This window comes from Danio aesculapii, chromosome 6 (genome assembly GCF_903798145.1).
Source record: "Danio aesculapii chromosome 6, fDanAes4.1, whole genome shotgun sequence".
Taxonomy (NCBI): domain Eukaryota; kingdom Metazoa; phylum Chordata; class Actinopteri; order Cypriniformes; family Danionidae; genus Danio; species Danio aesculapii.
This window is the reverse complement of record NC_079440.1, coordinates 40048673-40072105: the sequence shown is the minus strand read 5'-3', so window position 1 is coordinate 40072105 and position 23433 is coordinate 40048673. Positions and strand designations below refer to the sequence as shown.

The following is a 23433-nucleotide window of genomic DNA, read 5'->3' as shown; positions in this document are numbered from 1 at the left end:
AGGGGCAAACACTTTCACACAACTGAATTAATGATAAGGCTGACAGGACAACTGAAGGTCATCAAAACAGGAAACAAGCTGCAGGCCTGAGGAAGTGGAGATGGGCTACTGTGGTCTTTGTAGAGATAAGCAATCCTAAACCTCAGATTAAAAACTGCACATTCTTTTATCTCAGTTTATATCTGATATTAAGATGCATTTCTGCTAACCTATTGACAAATGGATGATGCTAAAAACAGGCGCTAATGGGGTCTGAAATGCATTTAGTTTGTTAGCGTGTTTGAATTAATGTTAATTAAACGCTAAAGCGACGATGAAAAAAGAGAGAAGAATCAAAACAAAAACACAGAGACTCTTCCGGAAGGTAAAAATTGCAACTGATCATGGTGAAGCACTTGTAGGGAGTTAACAGAGTGAGAGGAACAAACGGGGGAAAAAAAGCAGAAGGAGATACTCGACCCGGAAGGAGAGCAGGCCTCTGCAGTCAATCATGAAGAACAGAGAAAGTCTCTGGAGAAACAGAGAGGTTAGATACACACACACACACACACTGACAGCTGCTTCTGCCAACAGCTTTTGACTGAGCAGCTGTACTCTGAACTGAAAAATCACACCCACTGAATTAAAACCACGTTGACCTTCAAACATCATGTAATGGCATGAGATGAGTAAAAGTCACTTGTAGGCTGACTTCCTGGGGGAATCAAATGAGCAGGTCTACTTGTAAACAAAAAAAAAAAAAATCACACACTCCTGTGCAGGGCGACACAGGGGCGCAGTAGGTAGTGCTGTCGCCTCACAGCAAGAAGGTCGCTGGTTTGAGCCTCGGCTGGGTGAGTTGGCATTTCTGTGTGGAGTTTGCATGTTCTCCCTGCTTTCCGTGGGTTTCCTCCGGGTGCTCTGGTTTCCCTAACAGTCCAAAGACATGGTAGGCTAAATTGTCCGTAGTGTATGTGTGTGTGAATAAGTGTGTATGTGTTTCCCAGTGATGGCGGTTGGCGGTTCATTCCGCTGTGATGACCCCAGACTAAGCCGAAAAGAAAATGAATCCTGAGCATTTAAATCTGGAAAATGAAAGGGAAATTGAACTCGGGTGTTAGACTAAAATCTAAAAAAATCTGTCACAAAATCAAACGATGCATTTTAAAATTCAAACTCCCAAAAGCTACAAAATATTTCCATCATGTTATGACCAATGCTAAAACCCTTTTAAGACCATTTTAATTCATCTATTGAGAAAAAAATCAACTCATTAATTTTAAAATTTACAATAAATGGCTGATAAACCAATATGTGTCCAAAACAATTTTGAAAACTGCACACCATTACTTTTAAGACTGAATAGAGAAAATCTAAATTAATAACAATTATGCAGCCCTAGTAAGTGTTGTCAAAATACTGGAATTTGTAACTTCGATTCGATACTCTGAAAAATATTTCAGCTGCTGTCTGGGCTTTCACTGCCTTTCTACACCTCCCTTTCTTCATGCGTTCAATACTTTTTTCTGCATCATTTCATTTTATTACAACTAGGGCCGGGCAGAATCTGCTGACATTTTTTACGATTTCTGTGCAGAATTTTGTAAAAAATCTGTCTTTTTTTTATGTGAAATGATTTTGGAAGTATCGTAACAAAAAACGTAATATATAAAATAAAAAAGAATAGCTTTTTAACTTTTGTTAAACGTTTACAATGCAGATCCAATTAGATCCACTTAATTTGTAAACAAAGCAAGTCTCTTATACAATATATACTAAAAGACAGAAAACATTACTTTACAAAGTGTATTGTAAATTATTACGTTCATAAATCATAAGAACATTTTCATAGTAGTCAATAATATTACTGAAATTATTTCAAAAATGGAATAAATATAAATTTAACATTTTCACAAGTAAATAAATAGACTTAATGATAGGCAAAAAAATCTGCTGAAATTTCTGCACACACAGATTTCATGAGGGCCCATTCGATTTGTAAACCAATGAGATTCATTTTCTTAGCATATATGAATTTCTTTGGTTGTTACCAACATCTGGGGAAAAATTCAAGTCAGCGGCACCTTTAGAAATATGTTTTCTGAGAAAAATGGTGAAGTAATTTTTTATTATTAAATATAAGCAAATCTAGAATATGAAAATGGGGTATGTTTTTACATCAACACAAACATCTTGTGGTAGTACACTTGTTTAAAAGTAAATCTTTGTAACTGGAACATTCAAAATGCAATAAATATTATATAAAATGTCAATATTTTTTGAGCCCTATGTGTAATAAAATTACATTAAGCCCTATGTGTAATAAAATCTAAACAGAAACATGTATTTCTCAAAAATCTGGCCTCTGACAATGAACTGAGATCGGTGAAAAAAAAAAAAAAAAGACAGTGACTCAGAAGTGACATCACTGGATTACCACACCTCTCTCATGAGCTGAGACAGTGTTAAGGAATTTACAGTATGAGTGTGTGTTCGAACAGCAGCTGGCATTATTTCATGAGGCACTACAACAGCATACACCCACTTCTGGCCTTTTTGACTCCTCATGATGAATATTCATAACATGCTAATCCATGCAACCAAACTGGACAAAATAATGCACCTTAAACAGCACACTTACTTCCATAGGCTTAAAACACCAGAAAACCATACAGATCAGTGAAAAAGTCAAAAAGGAAGTGGGTAGGAGACTGTGGACAACAAGACAAGACAGTTTCGTACTGTGGTTTTATCTTGCTAAGTTGAACACGTACAGTAGCTGTTAAATTAACCAGGTTTCACTAAAGGTTGATTGGTTATAATACAATTTAGATGGATTGAGAATGAATCACAATGCATACATTCAGGTTTCTTTAAAAAATCTTTAAGTGTTTTGTGCTTTTAAATCACTTTACGATAAAAGGGAAGTAGTCTCAAGAAAACCGAACATCGTTCCTCTTTGCTAGTAGATCTGTGAAGGCTTCAGACGACATGTCTTAAGAAAAAACATGTGACATGCAATGAGAAATCTTTTCTGATTACTCTCTGACAGTAAGCTCGATCATTAGCCAAAAAAGTGGCCTAGTCATAAAGAATGATGTGTTTTGACCACGCCAGTTAAAAGCAATGCAGTGTTGTTTAGAGAGACCACAATCATACCACAGGCTTTTACAAGCCTCGTCATGTCCTTGAAGTTCTACACATGCCTGAATATTTTCTGTGGAGTAGGTCACTATCAAGCACTGCCATACAGATGCACTTTTACAAGATGTGTTTTTGCTAGATCGAGATTAAAGATCACAAACTGTTAGCAATGATGGTGATGCAAAGCTTTTCTCACTAGATGTGATGCACGTTTCACAGTTTTTGATTCACTTCAAATAAACAACAGAGAATCGATTTGTTCATGAATCAGACTACACTGGTTGTAGGGCTGCACAATATTGTTTCAGCATCTATATCACAATGTGTGCAACCGCAATAGACTGGAGGAACTATGACGTCAATTTATATACAAAAACACGGAAGCGAGTTAGCATTTTAGCAGTTCTGGTTCCTTCATCACAAAGCCAATAGGTTTTTTCAATGGGATTTCAGGTAGATCGCTTAAATAAGGTTTGTGGCTAACACAAACTCAAGATACTTTCACGATTTATTCTACGACATAAAACACATCAGTTACATCACACTTTTTTTTCTTCTATTAATCGGTTATGCTTCTTTAAATAGACGGTTGCTATCAAGTTGCTAAATGGGATTACAGGTGGTGTCGGAGACATTATACATCATTGAGCTGGTCTGGAACGCAGCACGCTTGCGTTGGGCATTTGGATTTGTCTGTTATTTATTTATTTTCCTAAATAGTATTTTATAGTTTGTAGTATTTTTCTAATTGGGAATTCCTATTGTGTGTATATTAATCCATCACTTGCAAAGACTGTCAAGACGTATTCATTTGTTGATCATTTATTTTAATTAAACGATATAATAGGGATACTGCTTACCAGTGCAGCCTGTCTCTTTCCTGCTCTCAGTAATGCAAACGTGTGAATAAATGGGTAAAAATACATACATATTAACTGTTATAAAAATGTGATCAATTGATTTTTCTTCCAATGAACACATTTAACTCTGTCATAACTGCAATATTTACACTTCTCCTTAAAATTTAAAGCAGATGTGACTGTATGGGCTGCTTTTCACTCTACTCTGTGGCAAAAAAAATTACATCGAATGTTGTTCTCTATCTACGATGGAACTTGCATGCAACTTGCTCCCCTACAAAATCTTCTTAGTCCATCTAAAATGAAGAATTCTTTCCAAATGAAGCTATATTTACATCGCTGTGTTTATCGCAGAAATACAAAATATCGCTATGTCAGATTTTTCCAATAGCGTGCAGCCCTAACTGGTTGTGCTGCACATTTCTGATTCACTTGAATCAGATTGTGTCGGTCAGAAATCCTTTATTTGTGAATAAGATTAAGTAGTAAAATGTTTGCATTTGCATGCTGCCTGCTGTTATTTTGCAGTGTGCCGTCTTTTTGTTTCACCACACTCGATTCAATAACAAATAAATAATAAATATCATATAACAATAAACATCAACTTAATAACAATTATGATTTTGCTGCTAGTGCTGTAACAGCTGTAAAGAAAACCAAAATTTATGTTGATGGCCACTAACACAAGCCTATTGAAGACCGCTAAGTATAAATACACTGGACTAGGGCTGCACGGTACTGAAAATATATGCAATATTGTTGTTGAATATCGTGATAATGTTATTTTTACGATACGGCAGTGTTGTGGAGGAACGCCCCATATGATTGTAAAGCACTTTGAGTGTATGGTCATACACGATGCACATTACTTACAATTTAACATTTTCGTTGAAATATATCATTTATAGTTGCTGTTTTCAAAAGATTTATGTAATGATATTGAAATTAACAGGTAAAAGATATTTTAAACCTAATTAAACCTAATTAATTTTTAATTCAGACTGTTAAACTGTCAAGGAGCAAACATTTAGTCTTTAAAACACTTTTAACAAGTGAAATCCTGTTAGATATTCTGATTCTGATTGGCTCTTTTCAATTTCCTCCCTTGTCTCAACTCCTGCCATTAGTTCAATTCAATCCATTATTTCTATAGCGCTTTTACAATGTAGATTGTGTCAAAGCAGCTTAACATAGAAGTTCTAGTAAACTGAAACTGTATTAGTCCAGTTTACAGAGTTGAAGTTTGGTTCAGTTCAGTGTGGTTTAAATTTTCAATGCTGAAAGTCCAAACACTGAAGAGAAATCCATCGATGCACAGCTCCACAAGCGCCAAAACAAGCAAGCCAGTGGCGACAGCGGACAGGAACAAAACTTCACCAAATGACAAAAGTCAAGAAAAAACCTAGAGAGAAACCAGGCTCAGTTGATATTAGTATTTATTTTCTGCTCCAGCCAATAACAGAACAGCTGAGGAGGCGGGGATAAAGATAGTAAGGCTCCATCTGATTTGGTCAAGTTTAGATAGACAACCAATGCATAAAATAAAGATAATTTATCAAACGTCTACGATACATATATTGCATATAATATTATCGCGATAACAATAATTCTGAGATACAGCAAGAAAAATAAGTATTGAACACGTCATGTTTTTCCTGGGAATAATAATTATAAAGGAGCTGTTGACATGGAATTGAACCAGATTTTGGTAAAAACCTAAAAACAACACAAATATAAAAATGAAACAAAACAAAAATAAATCTGACAAATGAGTTGTGTAATAACAATGGAATGACACAAGGAGAAAGAACTGAACTACTGAAATGTAATTAATACTTTATATAAAAGGCTTTTTTGGTGATGGCAGCTTAAAGACACCTCTCATATGGACAATAAAGTCACATCAATTGCTCAGGTGTGGGTTTTTCCATAGACTTTAACAGAGGGTAAACATCTTGAAGGTTCTGTGGGTTTGGTCTATCAAATCTGATCTTTATTTTGTATTTTCAATAGGATTTAAGTCAGGTGATTGGCTGGGCCATTCTACAGCTCTGAAACCATTTGAGACTTTCCTTGGCTGTGTTTTGGATTATTGTCTTGGTGAAATGCCCACCCTGGTCTTCACCATCCTGCTAATGTAGATGTTGGACTGAAGCAGCTGATATTAATTTACAATGACGAAGGGCAGAAAGTTGCTGAATAACTACTGAGAGACTTTAGCTGCTGTCATAGTCTTTCACTGCCTTTCGTCACCTACCTTTCTTCATGTGTTCATACTTTTTCCCTTGCCTAATTTCATTTTATTACACACAACTTCATTTGTATACTAATTAGACTTGTTTTCTTTGTATATATGGATTTATTTGGCTGTTACCAACATCTGGTGAACATTTCAAGTCAACAGCACCTTTAGAAATATGTTTTTCTGAGAAAAATGGTGACATGTTCAACACTTATTTTCCCCACTGTATATTGTGCAGCCCTACACTGGACAATGAAAATCAATGTGTCTCGATGTTGGACTGTCTCCAGGACAGTACTTGAGGCATTGTGGAGATAAGAAATGGCAAAACATGAAAAGCAAGCAAAGACATTTAAGCTACAGTTTTAAGTCAAACAGAGCAATGAAAGTTCTGGTCAGCGTCTCAAAAAATATAAAAAACTAAGAAGCTCACACAGTGCTCTTCAGCACAACACCCCATACGCTCCAGTCTGCACAGTGACTCTTATATACACACCTAGAAGAGTTTAGAGTTTAACCTGTGCTGCTGATGGATATTAATTGGTCATGCCAAAACATGACTTAAGCTCCAACTGAACGCAGCATGATAAAGGTCTTTTTTGCCGCGCAACACTCTGCAGATTCAACACCTGCTGCACACGTGTCTTCCTCCCTGAAATTCTCACATCTTCGCACATGCTTTTTCCACTCTTGTTGGCAGCAGAGGTGGTGGCGCACACACACTAAAATTCCACAGCATCATCATACACTGGTGTGCTGTTGCTACCAATATGCACGCAAATTTGACGATTACAACTTTCGCAGCACACACTATACACACTAGAGAAATGCACACATAAGTCACACCACGATCAAAATCATATATGCATTAATCAAAAACATTAGCAAGTGTATACAAATAAACTTGTGATTTCCTACTAACTAAAGCATGACTGGATATTTTAACACTTTTTTATGCTTCAACACTTTATGCATATGAGAAAGTCTATTTCCATCATCAGACCTTTATGCACAATACAGTATAAACTAAAGGTGTCAACACTGAACCATCGCTGCAGTTTCACAATTAGAAAAGATGGAACTAAAACAGCAACTAAATACTGAAGACAGCAAAAAACAACAGCCATTTTGACAAACACTTGAGTCAGGAGATTAAAACATACTCATAACATTAGTACTGAGCACCAATACATTTTAACAGTCAAAATATTTAGAGAGAAAAGGTTCAGAGATTGCACCAAGATCAGTCTGCTTGTTTTTATATCCTGGTGGGAACCTAAACTCGAATGCACACAGACTCATGGGGACTTGTGTTACTGCAGGGACCAAAATCAAAAAACATGCTTATAAATCACACAGAATTGAATATTTTGTAAATGTAAAATTGCAGACTGTTTCCTGTGAAAGTTGGATTTTGGATAGGTTTACGGAAACATTACTACATCTATGCGAGTCCCCTTCGGGATATAGGAACAAGTCTGTGTGTGTGTGTGTCTGCACATTCCATCAAATGGAGTATTTTTATTAAGGTTTGCTCATTTTTCTGTGTGAATACATTAACAGTCTCAGCTTACTCACCTTAGTAAAATCAATACATGACGAATGTAAAAAAAATATATAACTACAAATCCAATCACCACCATCAGATTTGATAGATAGGCATGGTAGGTTTATTGTACTATTTTCTCTTTCTAATCATGCAGCTTACACTTTTTAAATACATTTTTTCTCAAGATGCGAGTGCTGCACTAAGCAGCTTGTTTGTATCAAAAAAAAAAAATAAAATAAAAAAGATAACTTAAAGGCCACCTATGGTGAAAAATCTACTTTTCAAGCTGTTTGGACAGACATATGTGCATGTATGGTGTATAGACCGTCATATTGGGGTGAAATAAACACACCCAGTCCTTTTTTTTTCAATTTAGCAACATAAAAAACGGTGGACCAATTGGAGCGGTTTTCAAACCGACCGCAACTTTACGTAGGAGTGCGGTCCCCCAGCCCACCGAATTGATTGACAGCTGCATGTATTAACATGTCCCGGTAGTGACGTGTATAATCATATAAACAAGAGAAGACGTGCGCAAAGCAACTGGGAATAAAAGGTCTGTTCAGTTCGCTAGGATCATCAATCATCATCAAATGTGATCAAGAGTGAGTTTCACATGTTTAAAATGTTGTAAAACAGAGCATGTGTGTTATGAATTACAGCGATTTAGCTTAGCTTTGCTTCATCAGCACAGCCGCGTGTCAGAACAATTATAAAGGAAGACGCTTCAGTCCTGGTTTGTGGACGTTAAATCAGGTTTATTTTGTACATTAACATAACAGATGTTCAAACAGCAGTGGAGATTAACCTGTATCCTGTCACATTTGCGTGCAAAAAGAGTGCAAAGCTAAACTGGCGCTCTGTCTGTCTGTTTGTGTGTGTCTGCTGCGGTGTGTGTGTGCGCGCGTGAACTTTGTGTGACCCTGCCATGCAACTGCACAACAAATACTCATTGGTAAAGTTCTTACTGTAGTATTTCTCACAAACGCTATGTGAGATCTGCTTCCTTTAAGTCGGTCTGTTGTCTGACGCTGCCGAGGGAGGAGATTAAGGCACGCAGAAAGGCATGTAGAAACGGTGGGCGGGGAGGACTAGCCTTAAAGAAGCAGTACACCTAAACCACCACCCAGTGAAAAAATGTATAAATAGGAATTTAATAAAAAGTATAATAAAAAATCTGATGGGGGTTTTGAGCTGAAACTTTACACACACTTTCTGGAGACACAAAAGACTTATATTAAATATGAAAAAAGGGCTAACTTAGGTACCCTTTAAGCATTTTCCTCCTATAGATATCCATGATAAGAAAAACACTTGACATGGCTCAATGCATTAAAACAGTTGCAATAGCTGTTAAAAATTAAACACAATATTAATAAAGCATACATACAACCAAACATATATTCCCAGAATTATTTTCATAAAGCATTTCAAAAGACAAAGAAAAAACGATGTAAGGAAAACGCAACCAGGCATCTGTAAAGCCTCATTTACACTTCGAGTGGCAAGCGACTGTTCATTTCAGTGGAGAGAGAGCGACTTCCGGCGACCTCCGTCTACGTGAGTTACAACAACCATTGGCGAAGAGGTAGGCGTGTTGAGCGACGTGACAAAGTTGAGAATCCTTCAACTTTATGCCAATACAGAATGACTTTCTTGAGCAACAGCTAATAGGAGCACCAGTAGAGCTCATCTGATCCTCTCTCTGCTCGCTCTGAGGCTGGTTATATTCTCCGTGCTGTAGACCTACACAGACCTGCGTTTGCAGCAGGTCGCCAACCAGAGCGACAGGCAGCTACAAAGTCACTGCTAGTAAGAATGAGGCCTAAAGGCTGGTTTATACTACTGTGTCGAGTGATCGGCATGACCCACAGAGCCTGCCTTACATGTAGTCGCATCCATTTGCGTGCTGTTTGTGTTGCTCTGCAATAACACTTGCGAAACGCTAGCTGGCAGTAGGTTATGTTCCTCTGTGTCGAGTTTCTTCGCGGGTGTTTTGTTTTTTCTGAACGCTACCTTGAATGTACAAGTAGCTAAAACTCACTCATTTTGAGGCGGGAACAGTCAGACGTGCAACAAAATAATCATAAGTTAAACACAAAACAACAGTTTCCATCTAGAGGTACTTCACGGGACTCAACACTTGAAAACACTCACTCCAGTGGGTTTGCACGGCTCTCTGTCCCGTCCACACTGGTCACAGCTACCAAGCCGACCAATCACAGAGCTGTGCGCTACATGCTGTTGCGACGTGTAGTTATATTTTTTGAGAGGCACACATCAGCGTCAGCCACTGCGAGGGCTAAGCTAACGTTCAAAGAAGTATAAATCAGCCTTAAGGCATCCTCTGGGAAGATATAAGTTTTTCGACTGAGAACCATGAAAAGGCAAGTTTGGTAATTATTATTTTCTAAATAATTGCTGAAATTTGAAGCTGGTTTGTTAGCATACCCCAGAATAGCAAAAAAAAAAGTAGCAGTTCAGCCATGTTTACGCTCTAGTCCCAATTTAAAAGTATAGAGTTGAAATTGGTGTTGTTTATTTTTTTTTATAAATCTAGGTGCCAATCAAGTTTTGAAACGTTTATTCAAAACGACCTATTTTGCAAAAACTGTGTTTAAAGACTTCAGTTAAGGAAAAAAAATGTATATTTTTCTGTTCCACAGTCAGGCAGCCTAGATCCAAAAGTGTTTCTTTTTTGCCCAAAGGCTAGTGTTTTCTTCACGAAGGGTGCACTCACACTGTGCTATCTGAACCATGCCCAGGTGTATTTCCCAGTTTGTTTGACAAGTGTAGGTGCTCTGAATTGAGCCCAGGCACGGTTCAGTTGGCCGGCCCTGGCTCGGTTGGAAGAGCTTTGGCACGGTACACTTGTAGTGTGCAAAGCGCACCCGAGTCCGAAATTGAAGACTCAACATCACTTTTAATGGACTGTTTCATATGGATTTATTCATTGTTTTTACTTTAAATAAACGCAAACTGTCATCGTTTATTAAAGACACATTGTAAAGACCCCTCGCTGCACGTCAGCTGCACCTTCAGCAAACCTCCTAATACCTGCAGCATGAGGACTTTCCTGATCATTTATGAGTGTCAAAAGTTGTGGATCTGTTCAGCAAAATGTTTGACAGCGTGTCACTGCATTTACGGCTAAAACGATACTAAAGCAATCTCCACTGTGCTGAGCGAGAGCGCTAGTCTTCCTGTTAAACTGAACAGTCGCATCATCATTAGGGTAGAGGGGACAATCGCGCTTCGGCACGGTTCAAGACAACTGTACCCAATGTGAGTACACCCTAAAAACAGACGAACTCTGGTTCATTGTTAGTTACTGACAGCACATAAAATGGTTGAGTTTGTTCTAAACAATCTGCTGGATTATAAAACCTACTCGGGCTACCACAGAGGAACAAACGACTTCCTAAAAGCATCTTTATCTTCGTCTCAAAAGGGTGTGGGCTGATGAACCTCCAGCCTGAACTTTCAACAATCCCACTGACCTCCAGCCAGTGAAGACATTTCCTTTCTTTATCGGTCTTCAAGACATTCAGACCAGAAAAGAGCTGGATTCACAGACTATACGAGAGGAACGCCGCTATAGAGTTAGTTTATAGACATAGACTAAGCCTAAGCTCTAACTCTAAAGGGATTTTCAGAGGAGAAGCACCCCTGACCGAGCAGTTTAATCCACGTTTGGTCTTAATCTTCATCTAGGAAACAAACCAGCAGGGTTTCAGAAGACAAACAGAAAGTTTACAGTGCTTTAAGTTGATTGCTATGATTAGAAGTTGCTTAACCAGCATGAAACCCGATGCAAATCTCCCTTAAAGGCATAGTGCAGCCAAAAATGAATATTTACCATCAATTTACTCATGCTTTTGTTTGTGTGTCATTATGTGAAACGAAGGTCACACCCCAGACTGTCATCAATGTGCTAAATAACATTTGCAGAGGCTGTGAATGTAAAATAATGATGTTATCTATATATGACCTCAATGTATAGACAGATCCAGCTATTATTGTTGCTTTGACTAAAGTTTCTGGTAGACATTGGATTGAATTTTATGAATAATCAAACACAAGCTTAATAATTCAAAAGTGCTAAATAATAAATAAAAATAAAACAAAAGTTATTAATATATCAGATGGTGTAAGAGGGAAAAGTGTAATCATTTCTCATGTTTTGGGTGACTGATTCCTTTAAACGTTGCTCAACTAACTGAAATAAAGTTGGTTTTATATTCACACATTGGTTCATTTTTGAACAGTGACAACTTGTGACACGGTCTCTATACTGTTTACCGTGCTACTTTGAATATTCAGTCTGAAATGTCATGCACAAGTATTGGCACTATTTAATTGACTGTGAACAATGTTGTACTCTGATAGTCATTGGCTGCTAATATGATTTCCCTGTTTAGAATTTGCAAACAATACTATTCTGACATGATTTTACTGAGAAAGGCCAAATGTGCGGATATTAAACCAACTTTACCCCAATGCTCAAAATAGATGAAAACAAATAATTTAATGAAAAAATAAATATTTTAATAACAATTAATTATAATAAATACATTGACTTAGACTATCTACATATTACCCCTATTTCCAAAGATGTATTTAAACAAACCATTGTCATACTGATGATCTGGTGCATGCCTTCTATAGTTGATTTGTATTTTCAGCAATTTCTTCCTAATGTTTTATCTAGAATAATCTGTTACTGATTTAAACATGTTTTTCATTTCCTTTTTATGCTTTTTTTGTTTTGTTTTCAATTTAGAGGGAAAAACAACAATAAAAAACAAAGATGTAAATATGATTGTGATGTTATACTGTCATATTTTATTACATCTCAATAAAAGGGTTGTTAAAAATTAAATAAAAAATAAATAAATATATATTAAATATATATATTGCATTATATTTACAAACCAGTTTACGTAAATTAGCTAATGTTTAAATGAGTGACATTTTTACCTAAATGTTTCTAACATAGGTTTTTATAATTAATTATTAACTACTATTTTCATATCTAAAAACTGTCTTAAACCAGATATTTTATTTGTATTGTGTTTTTTTTTATTTTAAAATTTTATCCAGTATTAAAAATATTTGGGGGATATTTTTGATCCTGAAGCAAGTCATGGTTGGTAGACAGACAGACAGACAGACAGACAGACAGACAGACAGATAGGTAGATAGGTAGATGACATTACAAAATGTTAAAATAAAACAAACATTAAACTTAGAAAGATAACCGAACCCAGCAAAAACACCTCAAAATAAATGCAATACTGTTCCATAACACTGAGAAAAGCTGCTGGAATAAAGGTGAACGCAACAGCACACTAACAAATCATGAATCTTTAAAGCGAATGTGAATTCTTAAAACATTAGTAATGCGTCGATAACTTTTAATGGGAGTGTTTCGCTTGTCGCGTTGCGTTTTCATACGCGCAGCGGCGTGAACAGGCCCACCTCACCCGACCTGAAACTTCAAACAACTCAAAGGAATTCAACACGACAAGACTTTCCATTCCCTCTTACACACTCCGAAAAACAACACGTGTAAAACAGCAAAACTACGCGAACGCTAACTATTAAGCGGAGAAAATAACTAGAGAGCAAGCGTTTGGAAAAAAGACAACACCCAGAATGAAAGTAAGTCAAAGCTCCGCTCTACTCACCCGTACTTGGGTTTTCCAGGAAAAAAACTATCTGCTTCGACTCTTCATTCATGCATTTTCTGGTGGGATTTCCAGTCGTGAGGCCGCTGAAAGTGTGAAGTCCACTCGTGAAAGTGTTTTCGGCGGTTAATGAGCGGCTGTTTGGAGAGCTTTGAGGGAGTTTGCGGAGGAATCCTGCTCGCGGTGAATGTTGTCGCAGGCGCAGCTCGGGCTGGAAGTTCCTGTTGCGCTCGACAGGGACATTCAACAGGAAACTCCAGCGCCGCGCTACCGCACACCGCCGCCAGGGGGCGTTCAGGATCAGAGGCGTTCAGAAACAAGCGGCATAGACATACTGCAGGTAGTAGGCTGTGTTGGGCGAGTTACTTTAGATTACAAATTATCGACTACAACTGGTAAATTGTAATCTGATTACATTACTAATAATTACTTCAAGCTAAATGTAATCAAATTACTTTTAAAACATAAAATATACCTATAAACATCCAAAATATACTGCAGCTCGTTCTGTAATTTAATATTCACTGAAAAACATTACAATGGGTTGATAACAGCAGCTTGACCTATTGGAAAGACTTAAATATGAAAAGACTGAAGAGGTAATTCGGCCAAATTTTATCTTCTTTTTTTTTAACACATAAGAAGACATTTTGAATAAAACTGGATACCTGTAACCATTGACATCCATAGTATGAAAAAGCACTGCAGTGTTTGGGTGTTCTACACTTCGCTTCACATTCAGAAGATACCTTCACTCCCGATCCTGCACAAAAATTCTATTTAGCCTGTTTAGGCCGAGTTGGACCACCGTGTTTTTGGATGCCGGTGTCGAGTATTGTCGTAGAATGCTTTCTATTCAAGTGCTTGAGGAAGTTGCTGGTCGAGTTAAAAGCAGACGAAAGTTCTATAGAGACTGGACAGACTTTATTTCACAGCAATATTTTCGTTCTTACACTCAATGAAACCATTGTAAAGTCTGTATTTCCACTTGGAGCAGCAACCACACTCCACAGCTACAATTTTAGCTTGCGTTCTCCAGCAATTTAAAAGCAAATGCTCATTAACTGACGTTGCAGTGGAAAACTATACTTCTAAAAACTATATTTGTATTGTAAGTAATGTAAATACATTGACTTTAGTAACTGTAATCAGATTGCACAAATCTAAAATGTAACTTGTTATATTACTGTGTTCCCCAAAAATGTAATTAGAATACAGTAACGTGTTACTGTGGAACGAGTTATATTTTAAACAATATTTTTAGAAATTAATTGTAGTACAGGTTAGATCATTTATGCAAATGTATACCCATTGTTTTGTCACTTTGCTTTTATCTTTATTCCATTTGAAATACTTCCGTACATATTTTTTCACCATTTTGTGAAATTTTTTTCTCTTCAGAATGTAAATTAAGATATAAAATGTATCATTTTTTTTGTAATCCGTAACCTTAATTTAATGGATCAGAAACATATATAATGCTTTAAAAGTAAAAAATATAATTAAATTAAAATTAGGGCAAACATCATGAGAAAGTAGATTGAATTAATAAGTACATTTTCATCTGTGACATGGAATTTTGTGCAATAAGTCCATTTTTCATTGTAAATTTTGTAATTTTGTAAAATTTGTGTATTTATTTCCTGTAAGATATGCATTCTGAGTTTTTTTTCTCTTCAGAATGTAAATTTATATATATATATATATATATATATATATATATATATATATATATATATATATATATATATATATATATATATATATATATATATATATATATGTACAACTTTTTTGCATATATATATATATATATATATATATATATATATATATATATATATATATATATATATATATATATATATATATATATTCATAATTTAGTTTGTTTATACAATTGTGAAAAGATTGATCTTTTACAAGTGTCAATTGATCTCGAAACCAATTATCTTAATTTTATATATTATAACTATAAATAATGCAGTGCTCAGCATATATACCTCTCACAAATCTCTCTTTTAAATTCATATTTTAATAGGAAGCTATACAATATTATATTTGTGCATATACATTAGATTAGTCATTACTGAAGCCAAATCTGGAGCTTATCTAACACAATAACTTACGATAACGGTCCAAAAACTAGTACATTAAAATTGATATGTTATAGAAAAATGTTAAATACAAAAGTAAATAAATAAATAAATAAATAAAAAGAGGAAAAATAAATAAAAAAGCAAAAAAAATACAAATAAAATTTAGTTGAAATTTTGTAGGTTGAAATTTTTTATCAATATTTTGCTTGAATTTAATTGTATTATCTTTCAATTTCTAAATGTTTGTTGACTAAAATATTATTTTTTATAAATATCTATTTAATGAATCTGTTTTGTTTAAATGCACCAAAATACATTGCCTATATTCACTGAGAAATGGATACACATATTCATTTTCAAAATGGGGTGTACTCAATTAAGTTTTCATAACTTAATAAAAATTCTATAAACTATTTATTTGAAATTCTGACAACATACGGTTTCCAATTTCATGAATTTTTGTTGAAAAAATAAAAAAGTAATGTTGATTTAGATATAATGTAATCTTTTACGATTTAAACTACAATAAAATGCGTATGGTTAATAATGTAAGTTTAAAGAACAGAAGTTTGTTTATAAAATGTAACCAATATTTTCAACATTTTGTAACAGTATTTGAGTTAATGTTTCCTTACTGAATAAAAGTAAAAAGTTCTATTGAAAATTATGAGTTTGAAGCACAATTACTTCCTAAAGTCATGGAAATCATTTTATTATGCAGTAGCCCATTCATCACAATGAAAAATGACTTTAAGCAACCACAACATATATAAATATAAGCTTGAACTGCATACAAATGTAGTCTACAATTTTGGATTCTAGCTTATATTATGTACACTACTTAAATTTGAGTGTGCCTATTACAAGTTATATACATAATTGGGATTACTGGCATGTGCGCTTCATATATCCGCTACACGTAGAGGACACTTAAATTTCACATTTGACTTTTGACCTGTAACACTGAGTATCTTGATGCAGCAACTGTTTTGTAGACAATTGAACAAAAGTTTCACTGTTCACACACACACACACAAAGTGCTACTTCTGTACCAGTGGAGTGCTATTGTGATTTTGCATCAGACGTCTAGCAGAGATGAACAGGAACAGTACAGTAGCCTTCATGCAGCAGTACAATAAATAAACCGTCTTGTGTTCAGTGCTCTGGATTGATCGGTTAACACTGTTCAAATCCAGCCATTAGTGACATCGCCAAGGACTCCACTGTAAAATCACAAAAGAAAACAGGTATGGTAAAACAACTTTACTCTGGTCTGTAAAACATTTAATCCGTCATAACAATCTGATAAATAAATCTTATAAAAAATGAAATAAAAACATTTAATCTGATTATGATCTTGTACTATATATATATATATATATATATATATATATATAAAATTAAATAAATAAATAAATTTAACATAACATATGGTACAAAATCAGAATCAAATGAAATGTTTTTTTACAGATTATGATTTTGTACTAATATATTGTTAAATAAATAAATTGTAAAATTTTATATATATATATATATATATATATATATATATATATATATATAGTACAAAATCATTATGAAATGGTTTTTTAACAGGTATTTGATTTTGTACATTTCATTATGATTTTGTACTATATATATATCTATAATGAAAAATGTATTTAACAATATATTAGTACAAAATCATAATCTGTAAAAAACATTTCATTTGATTATGATTTTGTACCATATGTTATGAAAATTTATTTATTTAACTATTTATATAAATATACAAAATATTGAACATATATGAAATGTACAAAATCAATTACCTGTAAAAAAAAACAAACATTTCATAATGATTTTGTACAAATATATATATATATATATATATATATATATATATATATATAAATAATAGTATTTTGTATTGAATTTGTCAATACAAAATTTAGATTTTGTACTATGTATGTATGTATGTATGTATGTATGTATGTATGTATGTATGTATGTATGTATGTATGTATGTATGTATGTATGTATGTATGTATGTATGTATATATATATATATATATATATATATATATATATATATATATATATATATATATATATATATATATATATATATATATATAAATAAATAAATAAATAAATAAATAATGTAAAATTTATTTATTTAACAATATATTAGTACAAAATCATAATCTGTAAAAAACATTTTAATGTGTTTTACGCACAGACATCTATTAGCCTATACATAATTATTTTGTTTGTTAAGCCAAAGTAAATAAATAAATTTTACATAACATATGGTACAAAATCATAATCAAATGAAATGTTTATTACAGATTATTTTTGTACTAATATATTGTTAAATAAATACATTTCACACACACAAACTGCTTTGTACAGATAATGATTTTGTTCCATGTTAAATAAATAAATAGAATAATTTGCACTGTAAATTTACAATTAAACATGTTTTCCCTCCCTGTTTTCATGTTATGCATAATGATTTATAAATAACTTCAAATATTTGAATGTACAGCATATTGTTTTGGGTGGAAAAAATAGGTTTCATATACTGTCAAAAAATCAATTTAATTAACAAAAAGTGATTTTATATACATAAAGAACATATTAAATGCAACTAAAGACCAAGTTTTTAAAGTTTTAAAGAACTTTGTGAAACTATAAATGTCAAAATATGAGTTCAATCATTTCCAGTTTAATAGAAACATTTATATACTGCACTAATTATCAATTGTCTGACCTGTACTTAATAAAAAAAGGTTATTATACAAAATTATAATATACGTTAAATGATTAAAGTGCTACCAACTGGGTGAAGCCTAGTAGTTTGAAGGACATTGTCAAACTATAAAAGATTTAAAATAACAATGAATTAGTATTTTGGGACTAGATATTTTTTGATTTCTCCCATATTTGGTCTATTGGTATATAAACTATTGTTATACTGAATTCTATTTTATGTGTCTTCAGTTAATCAAGCTAAAAATGTGTGTGAAAATAATTAAACAGGACAATTTATATCTTTGTATGAATTAATTTTAAGTTTTTTAAAAACATTTAAAAGACATCTTTTTGGACAAGCTCGATTAATTGACAGTATGGTGAGCTGGTTTTTACATTTTAGTGAGATTTATACTTCCATTTTAACTTGTTTTGATCTGTTTTCTTTTACTTTAAAGCACTTTGTGACTTCTTGTCTGTAAAAGGCACTAAAGAAATAGAACATTATAATTACTTGATATTTAAAAATCCACAAATTGATCCACAAACATTTGACTATGCCTTCTATTCTTCACACTATTATTTTAAAATACACAGTAGTCCAGGACTTACAATGAGGAAAAGAGCCTCTGCAAACAGCCTTGTTTAATATGGTCACCAGGAACATGTGACAGTTTTTAAAATCCGACTCCATTTTGTCAATTGACTCGATTCTGTGGAAAAGAAGAGGATCGTGAATATGCAATCTACAGCCATGAGGAAAAAGAAAGAAAAAGAGGGCTAAAGAGAAGTGAAAGCTCAGGGTCATCAAGCTGAAGTGAAAGCTGTGAGATAAGGATACATGCAAGATTTTTCAACTTACTTCCAGGCCCCAAAACCAGCCTGCCATCTGTCAGAGAAGATGAGAACTAAATTCAGCACTTTCATGATGGCCTCCTTGACAAAACTGACCTGCAAAGACACAGTAACCCCAATTTGATGGATCAGAAATAACACCAATATCTATAATGGTTTAAAAGATTTTAAAAAACTAGACCATCATGAGAAAGTGTACTGAATTAAGAAGTACATTTTCAACTGTGACATGCAAATTTGTGCAAAAATTAGTCAAATCCCGAGACATTTTTTTCCAAAGTATAATCCCAGCGTACTTTCTCTCTGAGCAAACATCGGTCATGAATGGTGGACAAGTATCTGTAGTGGATTTTGATGAGCTGGTCCAGGTCTTTTGCCTCCTGTACTTGGTGTTGAAACTCTAGACCCGTACTGTGCAGGATCTGTGAATCAAAAGAATCAAATAAAAAAACAGATTTTTAGAAACTACAAATAAAACAGGCTTTCTGCAAGTTTTATATAGGGCAATTTAAGACTTCCTTTTTAAGATCTTGGAGGCAAATTTGAATAATAATTTGAAGGGAGCACAATGGGCTCTATTTTGACGATCCATGCACAAAGTGCAAAGCGCAGGGCGCAAACGCATTAAGGGCGTTCAAATCCACTTTTGCTATTTTAAGGATGGAAAAATCCTTTTTGCACCACGACGCATGGTCTTACAGGGTTGAGCTTATTCTCTTAATGAGTTATAGGTGTGTTTTGCAAATAAACCAATCAGTCTCATCTCCCATTCCCTTTAAGAGCCAGTTCCGTTGCGCCATGGAGCATTTGCTATTTACATGGCTCGCTTTGTAAGTGGAAAAAACTGAACGCTTCACTAGAGAGAAAACAGTTAAATAGAGCATCTACAGCGTGAGAATGAGAGATGAGCCTCCTCATTATTTACTTTCACTCTCGTGGATAGGGAAAGTGTTTTACGCACAGACATCTATTAGCCTTTACATAATTATTTTGTTTGTTAAGCGCAAAGATTTGTTTCAAAACTATTTCTAAATTCAGTTCTAATTTCCAGAAAATGAATAAATGAACAACAATAATGAAGTGTGGTCAAACATATATAAATACACATGCTGTGCCCCATATGGTCTAAAACCTGACAGGTGGACAAATCTAAGCTTGTTTTTAATAAAACAAATATAAATATGCATATAATAAATAATACTGCAACTAACAAAAGCATTATACAGAAGCAAATTGCCATGAATAACCTGAAAAAGCCCCCCGAGATGAAGGCATGCAAGTATGGTTTTTTATATTTATGTAGGTTAGAAAATAATACTTTTTGTAATATTTTAATCCTTTATATTTATATCCTATATATATATCCTTATTATTTTAATTCTTTTTCATTTGTAAAGATATTTGCGTATTGCTGTACATCCTGTGTGTATTAAGCAGTGTGTAAGCGAGGCGTACAACTAACGCGCTCTGTGCTGGATTGTAGACCAGCTTTGATCTGGTCTATTGAACGATCTATTTAGGTTCCTCAAAATAGCAACGCGCCAGCGATACGACTCAACACAGCACCTTTTTTAGATCAGAACACCTATGGGAGCACATATGAGCGCAAATGCATTTGCTATTTAAACAGCGTGGCAAAAAATGTCATAACGACTCCGAGCGTCGAGCTGAAACTAGCAAACTACAATTGCGCCTTGCGCCAGGTGTATGATAGAGCCCACTGTGTCAAAATGTTCTCGAAATGTAAATCGGTTTTATTAGCAAAAACATCTGAAATTTATTTACTTTTTAATTTATTTTACAGCTTAAGATTTAAATAACTCCAAGACTAAAATGAACCTTCTGATCACGCTGTTAAAAAATGAAATAAAAAAATGTATGTCCTTCCTAAGTATTTTTTGTCTAGTTTTTCCTATGTGAATGTCAATATATATTTACTTTAGAAGCAAAATTAAATGCAATAAGCTGCCAGTTTTCTATGAAAATGAGTTTCTTAAAGGGCAGAAAAGTCTTTCATAACTCTTCTTGTTTTCAGCCTGAACTCACTTTTGTTTAATTTCATTATTTCGTCTTAAGTAAATGTTTCCTAATTGTTTAAATGTTGCTTTTGGAAAACAAAGATCCTGATGAAGATAATATTAAATCAGATTAACCCTCATCGCTCTGAAATGATCAATAATAATGTTCAGTTTCTGACACAGATTAATCGTTTCACTTCATAAAACCTCAAAGTATCATCTAAAGCCACGGGTGTTACTTTTGTGTTTCTTTTTTTATAATACTCTAACCATTATTTAAATCATTGACTTGCATTTTGTGAATCACTGAAGACTACAGTTTCAGCTAAAACAAATCTTTGATAAAGGGACAGTTCACCCAAAATGAAAATTGCCTCATCATTTATTCTCTCTCGTGTGGTTTTAAACCTTTATGAGTTTCATTTTACCATTCACTGATTTTACCATCGATTTACTATGGGAATAAATTACTGTGAAGGTCAATGGGTACCAGCTACCAGCATTCTTCAAAGTATCTTCTTTTATGTTCAACAGTAGAAACTCAATTGGGTTTTGAACAAGTTAAGAGAGTGTAAATGATGACAGAATTTTCATTTTTGGGAAACGATCCCTTTAATGTTATCCTAAATTAAAATAAAAAGTCAGCTACATCTTGGATGGCCTGAGAGTGTAAAGTACCAGCAAATTCACATTTTTGGATGAACTATTTCTTTTAAGGCCTTAAAATGTAGAAGAACAAATAATGATAGAGCTGCAGAAAATGACTATTAACCGTATATCCGACCCACCCTTGTCATAATGTAATTGTGCAGGCTGTTGACAAAGTGCATGAGTTTGACCCTCAGGAGAAACATCCTGTGAATCTGCTGGTTTATGGGCTCTTTGGCTGTGTTTTCCTCAGGCTGGCCTCCTTCTTTCCTCTTAGCGGCTACTGTCAAATCTGTGGGAAAACCCGATATATTAAAGGCAGATACAACTAGTCAACCCAAACCATCCTGATCTGAGAATAGGGTGAATAATGATTGATCATTTGTCACTGTAAAAAAAAAAAAAACTGTGATTGTGGAACTAAAATTATTTACAATGAAAATGTGAAGTTAAAGAATTATGATTCCAACACCTACCGGCCAGTTTATTAGCACCTTACTAGTGCTGGGTTGGACCCCCTTTTGCCTTCAGAACTGCCTTAATCTTTCATTGTATAGATTCAGCAAGAAACTGGAAATATTCCTCAGAGATTTTGGTCCATATTGACATGACAGCATCACGCAGTTGCTGCAGATTTGTCAGCTGAACATCCATGATGCGAATCTCCAGTTCCACCACATCCCAAACATGCTCTATTGGATTGAGCACTGGTGACTGTGGAGGCCATTTGAGTACAGTGAACTCATTGTCATGTTTAAGAAACCAGTCAGAGATGATTCACGCTTTATGACATGAGGCGTTTTCCTGCTGAAAGTAGCCATCAGAAGATGGGGACACTGTGGTCACAAAGGGGTGGACATGGTCAGCAATAATATTCAGGTAGGCTGTGGTGTTGACACAATGCTCAAATAGTACTAATGAGCCCAAAGAGTGCCAAGAAAATATCTCCCACACCATTACACCACCAGCCTGAACCATTGATACAAGGCAGGATGGATCCATGCTTTCATGATGTTGAAGCCAAATTCTTGCCCTACCATCCGAATGTAGAAATTGAGCATCATCAGACCAGGCAACGTTTTTTGAAATCTACTATTGTCCAATTTTGGTGAACCTGTGCCAATTGGAGCCTCAGTTTCCTGTTCTTAGCTGACAGGACTGGCACCCAGTATGGTCTTCTGCTGCAATAGCCCATCTGCCTCAAGGTTCGACGTGTTGTGTGTTCAGAGATGCTCTTCTGCATACCTCGTGGTTATTTTAGCTACTGTTGCCTTTCTATCAGCTTGAACCAGTCTGGCCATTCTCCTCTGACCTCTGGCATCAACAAGGCATTTGGGCCTACAGAACTGCTGCTCACTGGATATTTTCTCTTTTTCAGACCATTCTCTGTAAACCCTAGAGATGGCTGTGCGTGAAAATCTCAGTAGATCAGCAGTTTCTGAAATTCATGAACTAGCCCGTGTAGCACCAACAACCAAGCCACATTCAAAGTCATTTAAATCCCCTTCTCCATTCTGATGCTTGGCTTGAACTGCAGCAGATTGTCTTGACCATGTCTACATGCCTAAATGCATCGAGTTGCTGCCATGTGATTGGCTGATTAATTTGCATT

The 23433-nt window shown here is 34.6% G+C and overlaps 2 protein-coding genes across 2 annotated transcripts in view; both read right to left on the bottom strand.

Moving 5' to 3' along the window:
• cyfip1 (cytoplasmic FMR1 interacting protein 1) overlaps window positions 1-13690 on the bottom strand; it is an 86195-nt gene extending 72505 nt beyond the window's left edge. Inside the window, exon 1 of the mRNA XM_056460161.1 lies at window positions 13465-13690. The gene's annotated coding sequence lies outside the window, so the exon portion shown is untranslated. The remainder of the gene's footprint in view (window positions 1-13464) is intronic.
• A 2560-nt stretch (window positions 13691-16250) lies between these two features.
• Window positions 16251-23433, bottom strand: part of tubgcp5 (tubulin, gamma complex associated protein 5) — a 30262-nt gene continuing 23079 nt past the window's right edge. The window contains exons 20-24 of the mRNA XM_056460160.1: window positions 21962-22113; window positions 19452-19577; window positions 19163-19251; window positions 18913-19013; window positions 16251-16787 (exon numbers count right to left, since the gene is read on the bottom strand). Coding sequence (XP_056316135.1) covers window positions 16741-16787; window positions 18913-19013; window positions 19163-19251; window positions 19452-19577; window positions 21962-22113 — 515 coding nt within the window. The 3' untranslated portion in view covers window positions 16251-16740. The remainder of the gene's footprint in view (window positions 16788-18912; window positions 19014-19162; window positions 19252-19451; window positions 19578-21961; window positions 22114-23433) is intronic.